The sequence below is a fragment of the Fusarium oxysporum genome, chromosome 6 (assembly GCF_000149955.1).
Source record: "Fusarium oxysporum f. sp. lycopersici 4287 chromosome 6, whole genome shotgun sequence".
NCBI classification, from domain to species: Eukaryota; Fungi; Ascomycota; class Sordariomycetes; order Hypocreales; family Nectriaceae; genus Fusarium; species Fusarium oxysporum.
The window spans coordinates 2,140,619-2,158,268 of NC_030991.1; the positions used below are offsets into that span (position 1 = coordinate 2,140,619).

General features: G+C 50.9%; 6 protein-coding genes across 6 annotated transcripts; 4 read left to right on the forward strand and 2 right to left on the reverse strand.

The window, feature by feature from the left end:
* Nucleotides 1-75: 75 nt before the first annotated feature.
* On the forward strand, nt 76-273 carry FOXG_19748 (uncharacterized protein; the record flags this gene model as incomplete). Its single annotated transcript, XM_018400013.1, has 1 exon — nt 76-273. The coding sequence occupies one exon, from the start codon at nt 76-78 to the stop codon at nt 271-273; it is 198 nt and encodes a 65-aa protein (XP_018244700.1).
* A 2,299-nt stretch (nt 274-2,572) lies between these two features.
* FOXG_07329 (uncharacterized protein) lies at nt 2,573-4,297 on the forward strand (the record flags this gene model as incomplete). The annotated part of the gene is made up of 3 exons (XM_018385924.1): nt 2,573-2,632; nt 2,779-4,122; nt 4,202-4,297. The coding sequence occupies 3 exons, from the start codon at nt 2,573-2,575 to the stop codon at nt 4,295-4,297; spliced, it is 1,500 nt and encodes a 499-aa protein (XP_018244701.1).
* Nucleotides 4,298-5,679: 1,382 nt separating this feature from the next.
* Nucleotides 5,680-6,133, reverse strand: FOXG_07330 (uncharacterized protein; the record flags this gene model as incomplete). Its single annotated transcript, XM_018385925.1, has 2 exons — nt 5,680-6,050; nt 6,127-6,133. 2 exons carry the CDS (start codon nt 6,131-6,133, stop codon nt 5,680-5,682), a joined length of 378 nt encoding a protein of 125 aa, XP_018244702.1.
* A 924-nt stretch (nt 6,134-7,057) lies between these two features.
* On the forward strand, nt 7,058-8,008 carry FOXG_07331 (uncharacterized protein; the record flags this gene model as incomplete). The annotated part of the gene is made up of 1 exon (XM_018385926.1): nt 7,058-8,008. The coding sequence occupies one exon, from the start codon at nt 7,058-7,060 to the stop codon at nt 8,006-8,008; it is 951 nt and encodes a 316-aa protein (XP_018244703.1).
* A 4,565-nt stretch (nt 8,009-12,573) lies between these two features.
* On the reverse strand, nt 12,574-13,869 carry FOXG_07333 (uncharacterized protein; the record flags this gene model as incomplete). Its single annotated transcript, XM_018385927.1, has 3 exons — nt 12,574-12,927; nt 12,983-13,758; nt 13,824-13,869. 3 exons carry the CDS (start codon nt 13,867-13,869, stop codon nt 12,574-12,576), a joined length of 1,176 nt encoding a protein of 391 aa, XP_018244704.1.
* A 276-nt stretch (nt 13,870-14,145) lies between these two features.
* FOXG_19749 (uncharacterized protein) lies at nt 14,146-14,431 on the forward strand (the record flags this gene model as incomplete). Its single annotated transcript, XM_018400014.1, has 3 exons — nt 14,146-14,193; nt 14,261-14,366; nt 14,412-14,431. 3 exons carry the CDS (start codon nt 14,146-14,148, stop codon nt 14,429-14,431), a joined length of 174 nt encoding a protein of 57 aa, XP_018244705.1.
* Nucleotides 14,432-17,650: the final 3,219 nt, after the last annotated feature.

The window sequence follows — 17,650 nt, forward strand, 5'->3', positions numbered from 1 at the left end:
TACACACTCAACCCACCATCAGAAGCGCCTCAAGATTTGCCGTAGTAGCCGTCTAGAAGCTATGGCAAAGACAGGATGGTGCCACAGCAGGAGCTGGATGTCGATGAGCACGATGGGGACTCAATCGGCTTGCCATTCGTCCAGTTGCAGACGTGTCCCTCGAGGCAACGGCATGGAGGAGATGAATCGGCTGGATTGGTCCGAATGCTTCAAGCTACAGACGATACTTTGCGCCGACACGGAGCACCAGGTGTTGTTATTCCTCACGTGTAAGATGCATGTAATTTCGGTTGACACTGTAAACCCTTCAAGCTCTGCCTCAATGTTAAATGGAGGGGTAAGAAAAGATAGGAGCATCTACATCCGGTCAAGAGCGCTTGACCTAAGTTACTGTTTCCATGGCTCGCTTAACTTGTCGGTGGTTCGGGGATGCGGGGATTATTACCTACGTAAGTACTGAGTAACTGAAGGATAATCGAGTTCTGGGCCTGTGTGCTGGTGACATTATTGGCTACACGCTGCCTTTGGTGACGTGTTTAATCCCCCAGTGCCGTATCATGTTGCATTTAGGGATTAACGCACAAACGTATATTAGTCAAGGGCTTGACCACAGTTTACAGTACTGTCATTTGAAAGATTCGTCCTAAGAGAAGGTCCCCTTAATCAACGTAAGGATTCGGAGAATTTGGTGCGGGTCGCCGGGGATCCAAGGACAATCTCCGCATTTCCGTCCATATCTTTGCTACAGCGAAATATCGATCTCAATTCTGATTCGTTGTCTGCGCCGAGGAGATGCCTTCAAGGGTCTATTATCGAGACTGACCAACTGCCATGGCATGTGGCTGGTTGTACCAATCTCAGTCTATTGACCCCGCGACCTGTATGCTGACTGTGAAGGTGTCGGTATAGACTTTCATGATCATATCACACCCGACCAGAGCCGATGCCGCGTCAAACTCACCCCAGGCTGTTATAGCAACTAACAGATCATAGCAATCGCGCCTGATGCCGGTACCCGCTGGAAGCTCCGCATCGCTATCCCTTTAGTCGGCATAGCCCTTCAGAGCGGTCACAACAGGGGAGTCTAGCTAATCAGGCAATACGCATCAAATGTATATAGATAAGCCCTGTAGTCACAAATCTGTGAACTTATCTACCTGCGATAAAAGTCGAGCTATTACAGGAGGGTGACAAGCCTTCTAACCCTATACTGGGCAAGCTCTTGTAACCATACTGTACGTGGGGGCAAGTGGGGCGAGATACCTGCTGAAGGGCTATGCCGACTAAAGGGATAGTTCAGCAAATTCTTAACCTAGATTCGTGAGGATTTCCTCCCCGACTGCGTGGTGTTGAAGAAATGGCGAATCGACTACTTGCTAACCGCGACGCGTCACCAGTTGGCAAGCGTTGGGCTATCAATTTCGTTAAGCGGCAACTAGATCTCAAGATGCATTTTCAGCGGAGATATGACTATCGGAGGGCCAAATGCGAAGACCCAACTATGATTCGCGACTGGTTCAGGCTCATACAGAATGCAATCGCGAAGTATGGTATCCAATCATTCCCATGATATAATGTCAGGTGGGTCTCGGTTTGTGTCCGCTGTATTTCCTGTCTAACCTGTGCGTTTTCTCTGGGGCCTGGGCTTATGTCGAATTAGGAATAGACCAATCAGTGACAAGCCATGACAGAGCATAGAGTTAGGGACCGAATTAAGTGGATATAAACATGTCACGATGAGGTATTGGAGAAGCAGGCATAGCATCAGATATGGCAACACTGAGACAAATTGTACTAAGCTTCCCAAACTTTAAATCTGATCATGATTCCAAACATAACCACGAAGAGTATCTACTGTTTGCCACTGTTTCAAAGCAGCGTTTCGACAGTGTTTACCTACATTCATCGTTTGTGGAGCCGGTGGGCATGAGTGGGCGAGGCACCCGCCAGCTTGTAGAGTGGCAATGCGAGGTCTCTTGTGGCGACCGCGTGGCTCTAGGGGTATAATGCCCTAACCTTGCTACTAGCCCTATGCTCGATAAGATGAGGCGGGGGTCAAGGTGCAAGACCCTACCTACAAGCAATGAGGCTAGTTGCAGAGGGTTTTCTCTTAAAAGATGTAGCTGCATCTCTCATCTAAACCATCCTGTAGCTGTCACTAGCGCAATCCTGTACTACTCGCTCCTTCAGCCGACGGTGCCGCTCTGCTCCCAATCCCGCCTACGTTATTAGATGTCCTTACGGTCATCGTCATACCGTTGCTGTCTTTATACTCAGATATTATTCGTCGAGCGGCATTCCCGCTTTGGCTACGGCCTCCCTCGATCATATCCAAAAGGTCATTACTGCCCATCTCGGAGCCTACGGCTATACGACCTCGCCAGTTCAACGGGGCTGCTCACCAGCTCTGGAACCTCGTCGGAGCCCTAGATCATGGGAAACACCATTGTTCGAGCAATAGACTAAGCCAGTCTCTTCCGTCTAGCGCAATTCATACAGCAAAGCAAATTCGTTCTTCCAAGCAGTGCCGGCAAATCATCCGCCTCCTATCAACTCTCCCTGCGCAATCAAAATGCATCAGGCATCGTCGCGCTTGCTACGCATGGCGGACGATAGCCGACCGTTCAGCAAGGTATGTACGATGGCTCTCTACTCTTTTGACACGCCTGCCTGTCATACTGCGGCGAAGCATAAGGATGGCCGCCACTGCCATGACGCTTCTCGAAACCTCATTCCTCGCTATGATATTGGCCATTGGCTGACTCGGTCACCCAACAGGACTTTAAGGATATCTTCTCTACCCTCATCGTCAGTCTGCTGCCCCTCTCGGCCCACCGCGTCCGGTTCATCAAGGTCGAGTACACCTTCCTCTCCGAAGAAGCTATCAACAACCTGATGTGTCTCAAATTCTCCCAATCCAACCATCTACCCGACCCTAAGGATTCCTCTCGCATTATCACCACAACCACTTCTACCACATTCTCAATGGCCAAGGATGTGGCCCGCTCTATCTGCCAACGCTTTGTTGAAGCCCGGCTTGTTGAATCGGCGGATGGTAAACACCAGCAGGTGTATACCATGGCGGGATCCGTTTGGCAATTGACACCAAAGGGAATCACTGTATTGGGCCGTTTCTGCGCGAGAAATGGCATTCAGCAGAAGCAGGTATCAGAACTTACTCATCTCAGAGCGACGCGGCTTGTTCTCCTTGAACGAGATTCGCAAACTGACAAACTTCACCATGACCGAGGCACCCTCGAGATCATCTTTCGCCGGCTCGTCGGTGCCGATAGCTGCGATGCTATGTCGGGTGTGACCGCTGCTGATTCAAGCTCGATGCACGAATACAGGGATAATACCACCAAGGTCAAGATTACTGCTGAGCTTAAGCTTAACGGGAAGACCCACCGCGATACCTTCACCGGCAAGGCTATAAACGACTGGTTAATGAACTATTCGACCATCATGGAAGAGCGTGAAGCCGTTGCGGTTGCCACTCTTTTCGTGGCTTATAATCTAATAGAGTGTATTGCCGAGGACGGGACATATACTTCCCAGAATCCCAGCCCCGGGAACAATGTCTTCCAGCCTAGAAAGCGTGCTATCTACCAATTAACGCAGCAAGCTAAGGATCTCATTAATGGCTCAAGGCCACCAACACGGTCTTCGGAGAGGGGGGGCAGCGCTGGTTTCCAGCGGAACGGTATCTTCAAGGATTCCAATACGCAACGACTCGACAAGATCCTGAAAGATCCTTCCGTGCGGCTTCTCTTCTGCGAGCACTGCCGAGACACATATTGCGAGGAAAATCTGTCCTTCTACCAAGAAGTGGATAAGTTCATACGAAATTGTAAGGTGGGCACGGGCGCTGCCCATGAGGAGCCCAACATCGCCGCAATGGACGTTATGAGTGAGAATATAGCTCAGGCGTATAGAATTTATAATGCTTTCCTTGCTGCCGGCTCGCCTTCCGAGCTCAATATTGACCACCAGCTGCGGAACAGCCTTACCACCCGGATGACGAAGGCTGTGAGTCAGGACACTATCATGATCGACACTCTTCAAGAAGTTATATCTCTATTTGAAGATGCCCAAAATGCTGTCTTCAAATTGATGGCTAGCGTAAGTTTGGTTTAATACCCACCTCGCAATCCCAAAATGGCCGCTCTCGGGATCTCCGACCAGACGCTAACAGAAACAGGACTTGGTGCCAAAATTTCTGAGCAACCCCAAGTATGAGCAGCAATTACGAGGCTACAAGCTTGACCTAGTTGGAAAGGGTCCTGAGCGGGGCTAGGGCTATCAATGCATGGGCGGCACCCAGAGAATACGCGTTCACAACTGGGAGATCTTCGTAGTCAACTAGCGGGAGGCAGTTGGTCACCTACGCATGTGATAGATGGTACCATCCTCCTAGTGCCTCAAGGGATGGCCAGCGCAAGACTACTACCCGAGGAACGAACTATCCGTTTTCTATTATCGCCAAGGAATCACGGGATAAGACTACTTGGTCCTTAAGGCATCGCCCGGATAGACGATTTGCCTCACGTAGCCACGAGTCAAGCCTGGATCCATCTGCTCATCCAACACACCGGAAACTATCTAGTAAGGAGAAGTCTACGGTTGCTAGCCTTGCAAGTGCTGGGGTGCCTTCTAAGAATATCAGGGCCTATATCCGTCAAAACCCAGATTCAATTCTACCACCGAACGGCTTTAAGGACAGCACTGCTGTCGGACAAACTGTCGATGAGATTTTGCCGGTAGTCTCTTGGCTCGTCGAATCACGCAGTGGAACTCCTGTTTGACCATCCGAACCTCGTGGTTGAAGTCGAGAGGGTAGATTCTTCTGATTGCAGAGGCAAGGTCGTCCAACTCCGCTGGTGGGCGAATACGCGAGGGGAATTTCTATATCACCAAGCTCTACGATTTCGACACATCGTTTGAGTTCATCATTTGTCGTTACGTGGATCCGACCAGGTTGCATCGGGGCTGGCCTGGTGTCAGAGAGAGGCCAAGCTGTGTGTGAAGTTGTCGGAGCTTTTCGCAAGGTGGTCCTCGACAGAGGCCTCAGCGAGAGGGATATTCGTAAGGGCAAGACCAATAGTATGTCCATGCGGAGTTATTGGTATGCTTAGACTGTTCAGTATGTAGAGGTTATTTCCTGATACCAAATCTGCAATTTCTTGGCCGCGGTCGGTGGCGTGGCCCGTTTGCCAGCTATGATGTCTGGCATTAAAGTAACCAGCAACGAGGCATCATTCTGGAACAGCCCATCATAGCAGTATATCCAGGGCCTCCTTCTTGCCATTCTGGCAATAGAAGTTGACTATATTCATGCCGTTAATTGTAAGCCAAAGCGTATCTCGAGTCTGAAAGGACCGAATCTGATCTGCCAGAAGCCTTAGGTCTCGTCGGACATGTGTCATGACTCTAGGCCAAGTGTCGTTCCTGTCCCACGTTGCGATAGGTGTGAATGTGTCATATGCCGGGTGGGTTTTGGCGAGACAACGAGTGCTTGTGAAGGTTGTCCATGGCTCCTGCAGAAGGATATTATCGTATCGTTCGGAGTCAGCTAGCGCCAGGGCGCAGTCGTGGACCAGAGGGATCTTGCCGACGTTAGCCTGAAAGATCATGAGTGATTTCCTGTCCTTCTTCGTTCCTGCGAGTGTCTATTCTTGGTCATGAGGATGGGTGATATAAGGCGATCCTGTTCCTTTGCTGGATTCGCCTGTTGTAGTCATCCATGCCTTCACTCTGGGGGAAGGTGCTCATAGGCTCAGGAGCGGGTTGGGCCTTGGCACGAGCTTTTGTTTTCCTACCGTTATCTTTTATCCCCGCCTCCTTCTTCTTGCTGGAACCACGCCTTGTAGACTTGGTAGCAGCAGGCTGGTTTGTGTTTTGCTGGTGCTTGTCGGATTGAGTCGATGAAGAGCCGCGCCGGCTTTCTGAGCCGCCGGTCGACATCTCTGAACAGGTAGACTCGGTAGCTGGGGACGGAATGGGATACCCTTGCATGGAGGTAGCAGATGAGGCCCATTGCGTTGAATATTCTGGTTTGTACGTGTAGTAGTAGGTGCTGCTGTCGTTGTTGAATTGGGGCTCTTCTGGCGCGTCAACATTGGGAACCAGCCATCTCGGAGGATTTGGGAAAGATAGTATCATCAAGGAAACACCACTGCTCCCACCGCACTTGTGGTAGGGTACCGTATGTGCTCATTGCGGTGTGACCTTGGTTTATATAAGTCATGTCTGAGCGCGACAGTACAGGCAGGAGAGATATCTGATGTAAAATCATCAAAGGTTGATACTCCATTCTTTGGAGGAGGATGGCCCGCATGGTAGAAGTTGAGGAAGACACTACCCATTACTGTTGTAGCAGTTGTTGTAGTAGTAGTAGTTGTTGTCGTAGTTATGTTACGAGCTCAATTCACTACCGGCAAAGAGAGGTAAGAAAAAAGAGCCCATGTCAGATGGCGACAAAAGCTGAGAGCTGAGTAGTAGAGACAAGTAACGTCGAAGCTAAAGTGGATAGCCCGGACAGGTAACGTCTTGGTCCCGGGGCCAGGTGGCATTTGTACCTGGTGAGGAGAAATAAGGGGCCATTAATGGTTGTTGCACCAGAGAATAAAAACATTGGAAGCATGGGAGAAGCTAACTTTGAGAGGGGGCCAGTTTGCAGGAGGGGATCGTCTCAAAAACAAGAGCTGCTATTGGCTATACAATAACGGACTGGCTTCCAAAGCCTACTATTCGTGGACTGCCTCGAGTGGATGTGATTGGAAGACAAAGAAATCAGCTGGGGAGGTGAGTTGGTCAGGTATTGGGGAGAAGAGACACAGACGCATGCACAGACACTAGGCAAGTGCAGACCAAAAGGAATTGGTACATTTAACACCGCTGATCCTGCCCGCCGCCAACCTTTAGTCCACCTCTTGCCTCATCATACACAATTAACATGATCCGATCATTATCAGCAGAGCCCGCCAAGCCCAAGCGAAAGGGTATGTTGCCATTTCCCTTTGTATATTTGTTAGTCTTGTTTCATTGTTCTCATGCCATGGATGTCCGGCGCATTGTAGTAAGCATGAACAAAGCAAACCAAAGCAGGACAACCTACCCCTACCATAAGTTACTAATACAACATCATTCAGGCACCAGAAGTGTTTCTACCCTTACTCCCGCACAACGCGCCCGTAAGAGAGCCAACGATCGAGAGGCCCAGAGGGTGATCCGCGCCCGTACCAAAGAGCACATAGAGCGGTTAGAGAGCGAGTTGGCGGTGCTCAAGAGCAAGGAAAGCCGTGACCAGATCGTTCAAGGGCTGTTGCGCCGCAACAAGGCAATCGAGAAAGAGCTGATTCGACTCGAGCAGATTATGAGGATGTCAATCACTTCGTCATCTTACTCTGCACCAGGTCTAACTCTACGACAGCTCTCATTGCCCGAAGAGCTCTTAACGCCATCAGTCTACGATGGAAACCTCAGCACTGATAGCGATGCCATTGATAGTCCTCGTGGATCACCATTCTCTGGCGACTACAACTCCCTCCCCGACTACAGCCAACAATATGTCCCCTTATCGAACAACTGCGAATCCTTAGCGAGCACCGTCTCCTGCCCCATTCCCTCCAGCGTCTCGACCCCATCATCATCAGCCGACTATAGCGCTGGCTATATCCCAACCAGCGCGCCCACCTCGGTCCTCCCCTCTAACGACACCAGCTCCTCAAGTCTCAGCGCTGTGTGCGACAAGGGAGTTGTCAAGATGGAGTATGACGAGGTGGGCCATCACGGTACAATAGCCCAAGAGCTTCCTCTACCCGATATGAGGCATGGCGAGGAGGTTAGTCACGTTCAATATCCAGACGACGGGTTCCGCCTCAGTGATCCTCCACTGCATCCCGGCACTCCCTATTCTCACGCCTACATGCCGCATCAACAGCAGCAGCAGTCCGCCTGGAACCTGTATCCCATGTACTACCCTCAGCCACATTCGTCGGTTCATTAAATTTCCCCGGCGGTTGAAACTGGCATGTACCCAGTATTATCATGCCATTGACGTGCCGCCTCGATCATCTTCTGATTGGCTTCGCCCAGAACCGTCGCCAACAGACCCAGGCCAAGGCGATCTGCCAGCTTCTAGAACGCGTATAACCCCGCTCCCCATGTCCTGATTCTGTACCCTGCATGTGACCGGCTACAAGCCACGAAGTGTGTTACTCTGAACTATTTTTTAAGTTTGAAGTTGCATTAGCAAGAAACTCCAGGATAGCTTTGATATAATTGGCCGAACTTTGACCTCCTGAGACAGTAGGAATAAGCCATCCCGAATTAGGATGTTGATATGCATGCTGCAAGTGTAATGCGCAGGGCTAGCCTGAAGGTAATATGCTGCCACTGGTCATGTCTTGGTCTTGAGGGGTTAGTTACTGCCGTTTATTGATGAAGGCTGATTGATGAACTGTTGCTGTAGGAGGGTCGGAATCGGCCGGAGGCGAAGGCCGCCACTTCTTTTACTGACATGTGACGGAGCTATATCCGTTTGACAGTTAAAAAAGACCTCGGACGTTATCCCTGTTGCAGATTACAGTTCATTCTCCGCAGAAATGCTACCCCAAGATCCAGGGGAACTCTTAAAGCACTAACGTCATCTTGCTAGGGAGAACTTGATTCCTTTCGCCCAGGCTGGCGGTCCATTCCATTTCCATCCACGCAGCCTCTTGTAGGATGGATGGACGTCCATTTAGTCCCACCTGAGATGGAATGGATGGAAATGGACGCTAAGAGTGGGCCCGTGGAATGGATGGACGTGGAAATGGAAATGCGTGGACGCTATAAAGGTACAGTACACGTGATCCTCCCACCCGTTGCCTCCCGGGCCTCCGCAAAGCTCGTTTCAGCTAACAGATCAGTCCCTGGCACCTTTGCAACCTCAAGGAGCTTCTCCGTGCTCTTAATATAACCTCCGCAATGCCATGATCTCACCGTCTGTGTCATCCCGATCATACTAGCGTCCAGCCTGGCACGATCGTCTCGAACCATTCGACCGCATGTTGAGAAGAGTCTCTCAACATCAGCAGACATAGGAAGGACAGAGAGCACATCGAGAGCCATTTGTGACAGACGTGGATACTCTTCTCGTCTCTCATACCAATGGCTAATAGGATCTAGGATATTCTGGTCGGACTTGTGGACGTCACGGAACCAATCGCTGTATTCGTCGCCAACAGCATGTGTAGAACTGCTAGCCGCATCCTCGGCTTGCAACAAGGTAGTCATCAATGAAGGTGTTTGTAATAGAGTCGGGCCTGACCATATTCTCCACGATACTCGTCAAAGGGATTCCGATATATGCGCCGCTTCTTCGTGGCTGGCTAGTTGCGTTCTCGATCTCGAGAGATAATTCGCGGCTCGTAGTGAGACCAGTATAGTTCTTCTACAAGGGACTTTGCAGTTTGGATCCAGTCTGGGCGGTCCGCCCACACGTCCTCGAAATATCCCCAACGATACGCTGGGTTAAGTGCAATGGCGCCATAATAAACCGGCGTCTCGTCAAGCCGCGAGTAGTACTTGTCAAGCTTTTTCCAACAGAGGTTAATGTAAACCTTGAAGTGCTCGGAATCGGGATATCGATGGGCAGCAGCCTTATATACCTCCATTTTGCCAAGGAGGTATTCATAGCCTAGCAGGGTATCCCACGGACATCCATATGCCCCAACGTATCCTTCTGTTGAATGTTGGAGGGTTCACCCTCAACTTCAGGATTAAGGTTCAGAATTAAGGTTTGACGCCCTAAACTTAGATCGTAGGACTTTCATCTAGGACTTTCTAGGACTCAAGTCCTAGAAGGAACCAGTCAAAGATATAAGGTCTCAATGGTCCTTCGATTGCGAAAGAATCAAGAAATATACACGATTCACCTTAATATCTGACACCTTCCTTCCGCTTGCGCTGCTGACCGTCGCCTTCAAGAGTAATCAAGACGTGCTCGAAGTGTTGAAGGACCACGTTAAATAAGGAAATAATAGCCCAGTCCTTCTCCTCGAGTTTATTCTCGTCCCTAAGGCAGAGCGGCATCTCGCTGCTTGACTTCTTTCCCCTCAATACCAACCCCTCCCACTCGCTCTTCTGCGCATACCAAAGGTCCTCGAGGAAGTCTTTCAGGTGAAGGGCACGCCGAATCATATAAAGGGTGGAAAGCCAACGGGTAACCACATCAATGATAACATCTAGAGGTTTCTTCGCTCGAACCACCGGATCGTCAGACTTGCTGTACGCGGTAAGCTGAAGAGACCGGAGGAGATTGGTAAGCGAGTCTGAGCGGTGGATCCAGAAGATGAGGTTATAAAGTTTCCCAACTGGTCCTTTTCGTCGCCATAGCTCGTGGGCCTTCGCGTCAAGGGTCTCGTTCCCTTGGATATCATCCTCGAAGGCCTCGGAATTATGGCCAAAAAGAAGTGCTTTAACGGCGAGATTGAGGATATGGCCAAAGCAGCGCAATCGCCGAGTTTTACCCTTGAAACCGATCGCTTTCCCAATTTCTTCCATCGCCGTGTCGCTATTGCTGGCGTTATCAAGTGTGAAATATCCCACCTTATGGGTTATGCCGTAGCTTCGAAGGACCTCGACCACGTGGGTGGCGATATTGTCCCCAGAATGGCGGTCAACAAGCTCAGGAAGGCCAAGCACAAGCTTTCCTGGCTGGCCAAGGGCGTTGAGAAAGTAGCAACAGATTCCATACAAAGCGTGGCGATTATTGGACCTTCAACCATCGAACGCAATATGAAGTAACCCTGGAGCTGTCGCTAATGCTCGCTTGATCTCAGCCTTGTTTTCCTCGTATACCTGAAGAATACGCCTACAGACGGTATTGTGGGTAATATGCGCTTCGGTTGTATTCACGAGTGGATTGAGATATTCGAAAGCGGCGCGGAGGTATGGATCTTCAGTCTGTCGGAAAGAAGAATTGCTGTTGATAATCCACGAGACTACCAAGCGCTGGAAGACTAACCGGTCAAAACGGCCAATGATCTGGTTTGCAATCTGCTGCTCTCGCGCATCACGGGTATTCAACTTCATCATCTCGGCGATATTCCTCGATGGTATCTTCTTTGCTTTGCTAGGCGGCTTCCGTCTTCCGGAAGGGTCACAGACCTTGTGGTCATTCCAGGGATGGATCTCCGCGTTCTGCGTACCACTCGAGGCCGCCGAATGAGGGTTTGGCCTGCGACTGTCAACACAGACCTTGCAAACCCATCGCCGCTTTGTATCGTCATCGCTCTTCTCGATATCGTAGCCGAATTGCCATATCCACGACGATATAGACGCACAGCGCTGGGATTGCGTGTAGCCAGGGAAGTCTTTCCAAGGGAAGAGGTCCCACGAGGTCTTCTTATCCCCTTGGTCTGGCGGCTCGAGCGCCATAGAGCTGACAATTCGACTCTCAGCCATTCTACGCGGTACAGAATGCAGTTGCATGGAGACGCTCGAACGCGGTACCGTGACGCGAAATGTCCACGACCCCATGGCTGTTATGTTCTGTTTAAAGATACCTTAATTTGTATGTGAAAATGCCTGGTATATAGGTACTTGCGATCTCTACCGACCATGACCAAGTTAGTCCTCCCTGAATTACAGGGTATTCTGGGGACTAGGCTAGGAACCCCCTACCAGTCCATACCCCTGCTTCCATTTCCACCTAACCATTCCACGGAGCCCTGGCGTGGATGGATGGATTATGTAACGGCAGCTCCATGGAGTGGATGAAAATGGATGCACGGACCATCCATTTCCACGCCATGGATACGTGGACAGTGGACGTGGAATGGATCGCCAGCCTGGATGAGCGCTGCACAGCACAGCCTCTGGTAGACAGACCAGGCTTCAGCTGCTGAAGATGGGACGCTGAACACTTGGAGAATTTGACCTTCAAGCAGGACTGTCACAGGGACAAGCGAGGCTGGGAAAAGTGGCAAGGTGTAAGGACTGGAGAGGTTAAGGATGTTAAGGGTAAAATGTGGGGAGAACAATGTAACGAGATGGCCCTATGAGGCGTATCCTCCCGGGCGTAATAACTTCATTCATTTCGTTTAGGGCTGGGGTATTGGATGGGAAACGGGCAACGGGCAACGACCAATAAGAAAGCTTGGAAGACAGTTACAGCGATGGGACCGGATGTCAAGTGGGTTTCGTCAGCAAGATGGAATGTCGATGGAAACGTGTGGACATCGTCGGGTGTGAGTATTCCCCTCTAGAGCTTTTGACATAATGGATATGCTAACAAGGCTGGGGCAGGTTACTTCTGGCTTGGATCTAATCTTCGCCTTTATTGAAGAGATTTATGGCGCGACTTATGCGAAGGACCTTCAGGGGACGATTGAGTTCATGAGAATGGATGATGCGTGCGATGATCCTTTCGCTGAGGTGCATGACATTCCACCCAGTGGTGACTGTAGACTGGTAAAAGTGCATAGGAGCGAATATTATGTTCGGCCCGTCTATTCTAGATTATTCGCTAGTTCTTTCGTCAAGCCCATAACTCCCAAGTCTCAACCACGACTCCTTCAACACAAATTACGTCAGCTCTAGTGCGCTACTAGAAACATCAGACATCAGACGGCTTTCCTTCCTCCGCATTCTAATCATCTTGCGAACAGAACCCGCAGTATACATTGCAAATACAATGATACTGACAACAGCATAGGCAATGATCAGACCCGTAGAAGCACCTGATAACTGCAGACCAATCCCACCATTAACGATCCCAATTATCATCAAAGCCCGGCCGTACCAGAGATGGGCGTGGCTAACGGCGGTTCGTCGTTCGTATCTGAGGTAGTTCTTGTGATGCCACCATCCTAGGATTGGCTGTATAATCATGAGGATGCATACAATGGTGCCGAGCTGGACATGAGGTTCGGTGAACCACTAAACACGAGTTAGCAAGTATTGTCGTTCAAAGAACAATTGTTGGAATACATACGTCTCCGCCGCGGTCGGCAGCAATCTTGCCGACACCAAAGCCAGCCCACATGCCGATAAACATAATTATCTGCCATGAAGCATGAACAAGCCACTTCCCCAGCAACGGCATCAATAGGGAACCGATGGGAAATCCTAGTAGGAAAACGACGGACATAATGACACCATGAATCGTGCCAGTATGGTCCTCACCACCACCGCCACCGGCAACAGCGTCGTTGCTGGAGCCTGAGCTAGGCTGAGTATTCGACTTGTTGGTAAAAGGGTTGTTGTTCGAAGTTATGAATGCTTTTGAAAGGTCGACTGAGAAACCGTCGGTGCCGTCGTGCTCGTCGAAGTCAGCACTGACATCGGTCGTGTCCAAAGGACTACCAGTCCTCCAAGCACTGATCCAGTCACTAGACCCTTTCAAGTCCAAAGTACCTAGGTCACCACATTCTATATTTGCCACCATCGTTTTATTCGAGACGCCGCTTCCTTCAAGAAGCTTGACAGAACTCATGCGGCTATACTCAGGCATATTATGGCCATGCCCCTTTCTCGTGCTCAAGGTAACATTCCCAGAACCGTCTTGATAAACGACGAACATTGTAGAGCCGCTCATGCGGTCTCCGGTTCCGAGGGCGATCCATTGGTAATCGGTGGGAGCTTCGAGTCGTAGGAATAACGTGTCAGAGCTTGACGAGGCTGTTGAAGATGGCACGCCCCAGCTGTAACAAATCTTGCTAGAATCTCCATCGCAGTAGGACACTGGAGATGCTGATGTCTTTCCAGCGACTAGATAAGAAGGTTTATGAGATCCTGCCTAATGCTGCATTTTTTGAGCAGTCAGGGGGTCTTACTTAGCGCTAGAGCGCCAACAATGGCTTTTGTCGGGGTGAGCTTCATGTCAATGGATCATGAATGTCTCAACGGCTAATTGTGGCAATGAGTGACTAATGTGTTGAGAAGGTATACTGTGCTGATACTCGAGTAGAGCGTTCTAAAGATACTCGATAGACCATCATGAAACTCCTTTTGGATTTAACGCTCTTTAAGCTTCATTTTTCTGGCCAATTTGACTAACCAACAGTTAGCATACGTAATCCTCCTCAAAAGCCACTGCAAAAATAGCCCTGATCTAAAACCTCCGGGTTCTTTGCGCCAATCACAAGTCATGTAATTATGCTTACGCCTTTCCAGAATGTCGGGTGGCTGCACTTCCAGCCGAAAGTACGTCAGCCCTCCCTTTATCCCAAAATATTCAATCACCTAAAATGGCGGCCGACTACTACAGTAGGAGCATTTTAGGGTCGGATCATGCCCATGCACAGAGATCGTTGCCAAGAGATCCCCCAGTCTTGGCGTCAATGATCGGAAGTTGCTCCATTTTGAGCCTCTTGGTGGTATGCTAGAGGGAAAGACTTACGCGGCCTTGAAATTAATCATAGACTGGACAGGGAATTTTTAGAGACAGTGTCATGGTGTTGGATGCGCCACATGTTTCAGCAGAAATGGCTGCATTCGCGGCTCACCTTGTTTGCCGTACAACCGATATTTATCAGACCTCGGTTAGCTTTATGCATAAGTTCAACACCCAAAATTTACCATCGGGCTTTACATCCTGTCGAGAAGGTTAGTGCGAGAAATATGACGATACTTTTGTTTGTTGCTGACTAGCAAATTGCCCGCACTACGTGTCACTGCTATCATAGCCCCTTCTACATACATCTTACCCGTGGACTAAATGAACCTACTTTTCGATATCACCAGTTTAGAAGCCGGTGTATCAGAGCTAGTGGTGTTAGTTCAGCGGATATTGCCGTGAGTAAAATTCCCCCCCTTTACTTCGTGATCTGATGATGCATGAGGGTACAGTCACACACGTTATTTGATTGGCTGCCCAAAACTTGGTGTCGCACTGAGCGTGCTTAAAGAGTTAAAGTAAAATGTGTTGAGCAGCAGCAAAAATATGCTGATTTTTGTCTCAAGTTATCTCTTATGAATGAATGAATGAATTTATTCCGCCAGGGAGGATACGCCTCATAGGGCCCACGACATGTATGCGTTTTGCTCGTCTCTCGGGCCAAGAGTGGCGGAGTACTTTGCTACAATATTATCATTCGCTCCTCCGCTGGCGGTGTTGCGCACAATGCCACCTATGCCGACTAGTCCCGTTTCTCGCAGAGGCGCTCGTTGCGATGAGCACTTGTCTCATGTTGCTGGTCTCGGTCACGTCGTCACCTGTATCTACATATGCCGCTGCCTCCTTGTCTGAATCGTACTCCACCACCATGTGTCTATGCCACGGTGGTAGTGCATACGGCTCGATCGTTTCCATCCGTTCTATTGCGCCATCGTGGGCGAGTGCTAGTTTCGTCAACGGCGACATATACCTCCGTGTCTCCCTCACCCTAAGTGTCGCCAGCGGGTGCGCCTTCGGCAGTGTTTGCATGTTGACGTAGAGCCGTGTGCCGGCCTGCGCGTGGCGTTCACCGATGGGTAGAATACCAGCTTCAGCTTCCGCCACTGCCATCGAAACCGTCTTGAAGGCTCCTGTGATGGCTTGCACACCCATTTTCTGTGCCTCGTTCAGCCACCTGGTCTCCCTCCACCCGCGTCGGTGGGACCAAACGTTCGAAGCGTAGTATCGTCGGGGCCACCGTTGCTACAAACAACTGTCTCGCCGTCCGGGGCGTCAACATCTTCAGTCCTTCGTAGACACATGGCCGCCCGAAGTCCCCGTGTAGCTGCTTCCTTTACGTGTTCCTCATACCGCAACTCCGAGTCCATCACCAGTCCTAGTATCTTGCCACTTTTCTTTGGGATGATCGCCTGGCCTTTGATCGTATACGGGCTTTCATCGGTGCGTTCGTGATGGCGCGTGAAGTGTATGATGACTGTCTTGTCCTCCTCAAATGTCGCCCCGCTTCGTCTTTCCCACTCCAGTGCTCTGTCGATGACGGCCTGGATGCCTACTCGGTTGGCTTCTGCTGTCGGACCCGTCACCCAGGCTGAATAGTCATCGATAAAGGCGATCGATCCACCTTTTGCATCGATCTTGCATTGCACGAGGTCTGCGTTGAAGAAAAGGAACAGCACCGGTGACAGCGGCGACCCTTGCGGAAGCCCAGCCTGTGGCAGATCCCGTCGCCCAGAGGTGTAGCCGTTTACCACGATCGTCGCGGATCGATTGGAGCAGAAAGCGTCGATCCACTTTACTACCCCCTTGGGGATGCCTCTGGCTTCCAGTCTCTGCAGTAATCGATCCTTGAATACCCCGTTGTATGCTCTCATCACGTCGAAGCTTATCAGGCTGAGCACCTTCCGGTTGCGCCACGCTTTGTAGATGTGCTCCTGAAGGAGCAGGAGAGCCTGGTTGGCCGATCGTTGCTTCCTTCCGCCGAAATGGGTTGGTGGGTAGCAGTCCGAATGTCTCTTCCGCGTACGAGATCCGGTCCCGCCATGACTGCCTCTAGAATCTTGCCCAGAAGTCGATAGAAGTGAGATCGGTCTCCCATGACTTGGCTACCTTGTAGTTGTCCTTGCCTGGCTTCTTGAGCGGGATGATTTTCGCGCTCCTCCACTGGACCGGCAGCTCTCCGTCTCTCAGGGATGTCCGAAACAGATGCAACACCCGCTCTCCCACTACTGGCCAGAGCTGCTTCCACACCATCGCCTGCAGTCCATCTTCGCCTGGGGCTTTCCATGCCTTGGCCGCCATCACCTTCTCTTCCACCTCCTCTAGCGTCAACTCTGGCATCGCTACTTCTCGCTGCGCCGGCCGGCGCTCTTCATCCTCGATCACAGCCGGCAGAGGGGGGAAGAAGACGCTGAGAAGCTCCTCTGCCTGTTCTGCCTTGTCGCTCGTCGTCGTTCCATCTCTTCTCTTTAGAGGAGGTATTTTATCACCCATTGCTTCGCCTCCAGGCGAGAGGTACTTGGCTGATTGCCAGATGTTGGCTCCGTCTTCGAGAAAGCTGTCCCAGTGTGCCTTTTTCTGCCTCCTGATCGCGTCGTGGTATTCCTGTGCCGCTTCTCTGGCCTTTTGCTCTAGGTCTGCTGCCTCTCGTCCTCGTCGCCGGCATGCCCTTGCCTGGTTGCGCCAATATGTGTACATCCGCCGCAGTCGGGTCAGGTCCGTCGTCCACCACCTCTTGGCATAAGGCGACGGCTTGACCCGTGGGACCAGGTCGTTGATCGCGTCCAGCACCACCGACATTAGCCTGTCCGTCTGAGCCTGCACTGTGCCGCCAAACGGCAACGCTTCCAGTTTCGTCCTCACCCTCTCCTTGATCTCTAACCAAGGTGCATTTTTGAATAGCAGTCTGTCGCTGGGCGTTCGTTCCGGCGGTGTTGTGTCAAACTCCGTTCGGATCGCCCGATGGTCCGATCCATGCTCTGTTGGATGTATCCCACAGCTCGTCATCTCGTCTGCCAGCTCCGTTGATGCCAGCACCAGGTCAATCGTGCTCGCTATACCCCCTGGGCCTTCCCACGTTTTCGTGCCTCGGGGCAGCAGGCCGTGAAGGCCATGTTCTCCCATCAGCTCTATGATCGGTCCAGCTTCGCCTTGCCTCCTTCCCGTCACTTCATCACCTCCCCATAGTGTGTCATGACGATTGAAATCCCCTACCAAGATCACGTCAGTTCTTCTGCCGGACCCATTGCGGAATTTTGCAATCGCCGT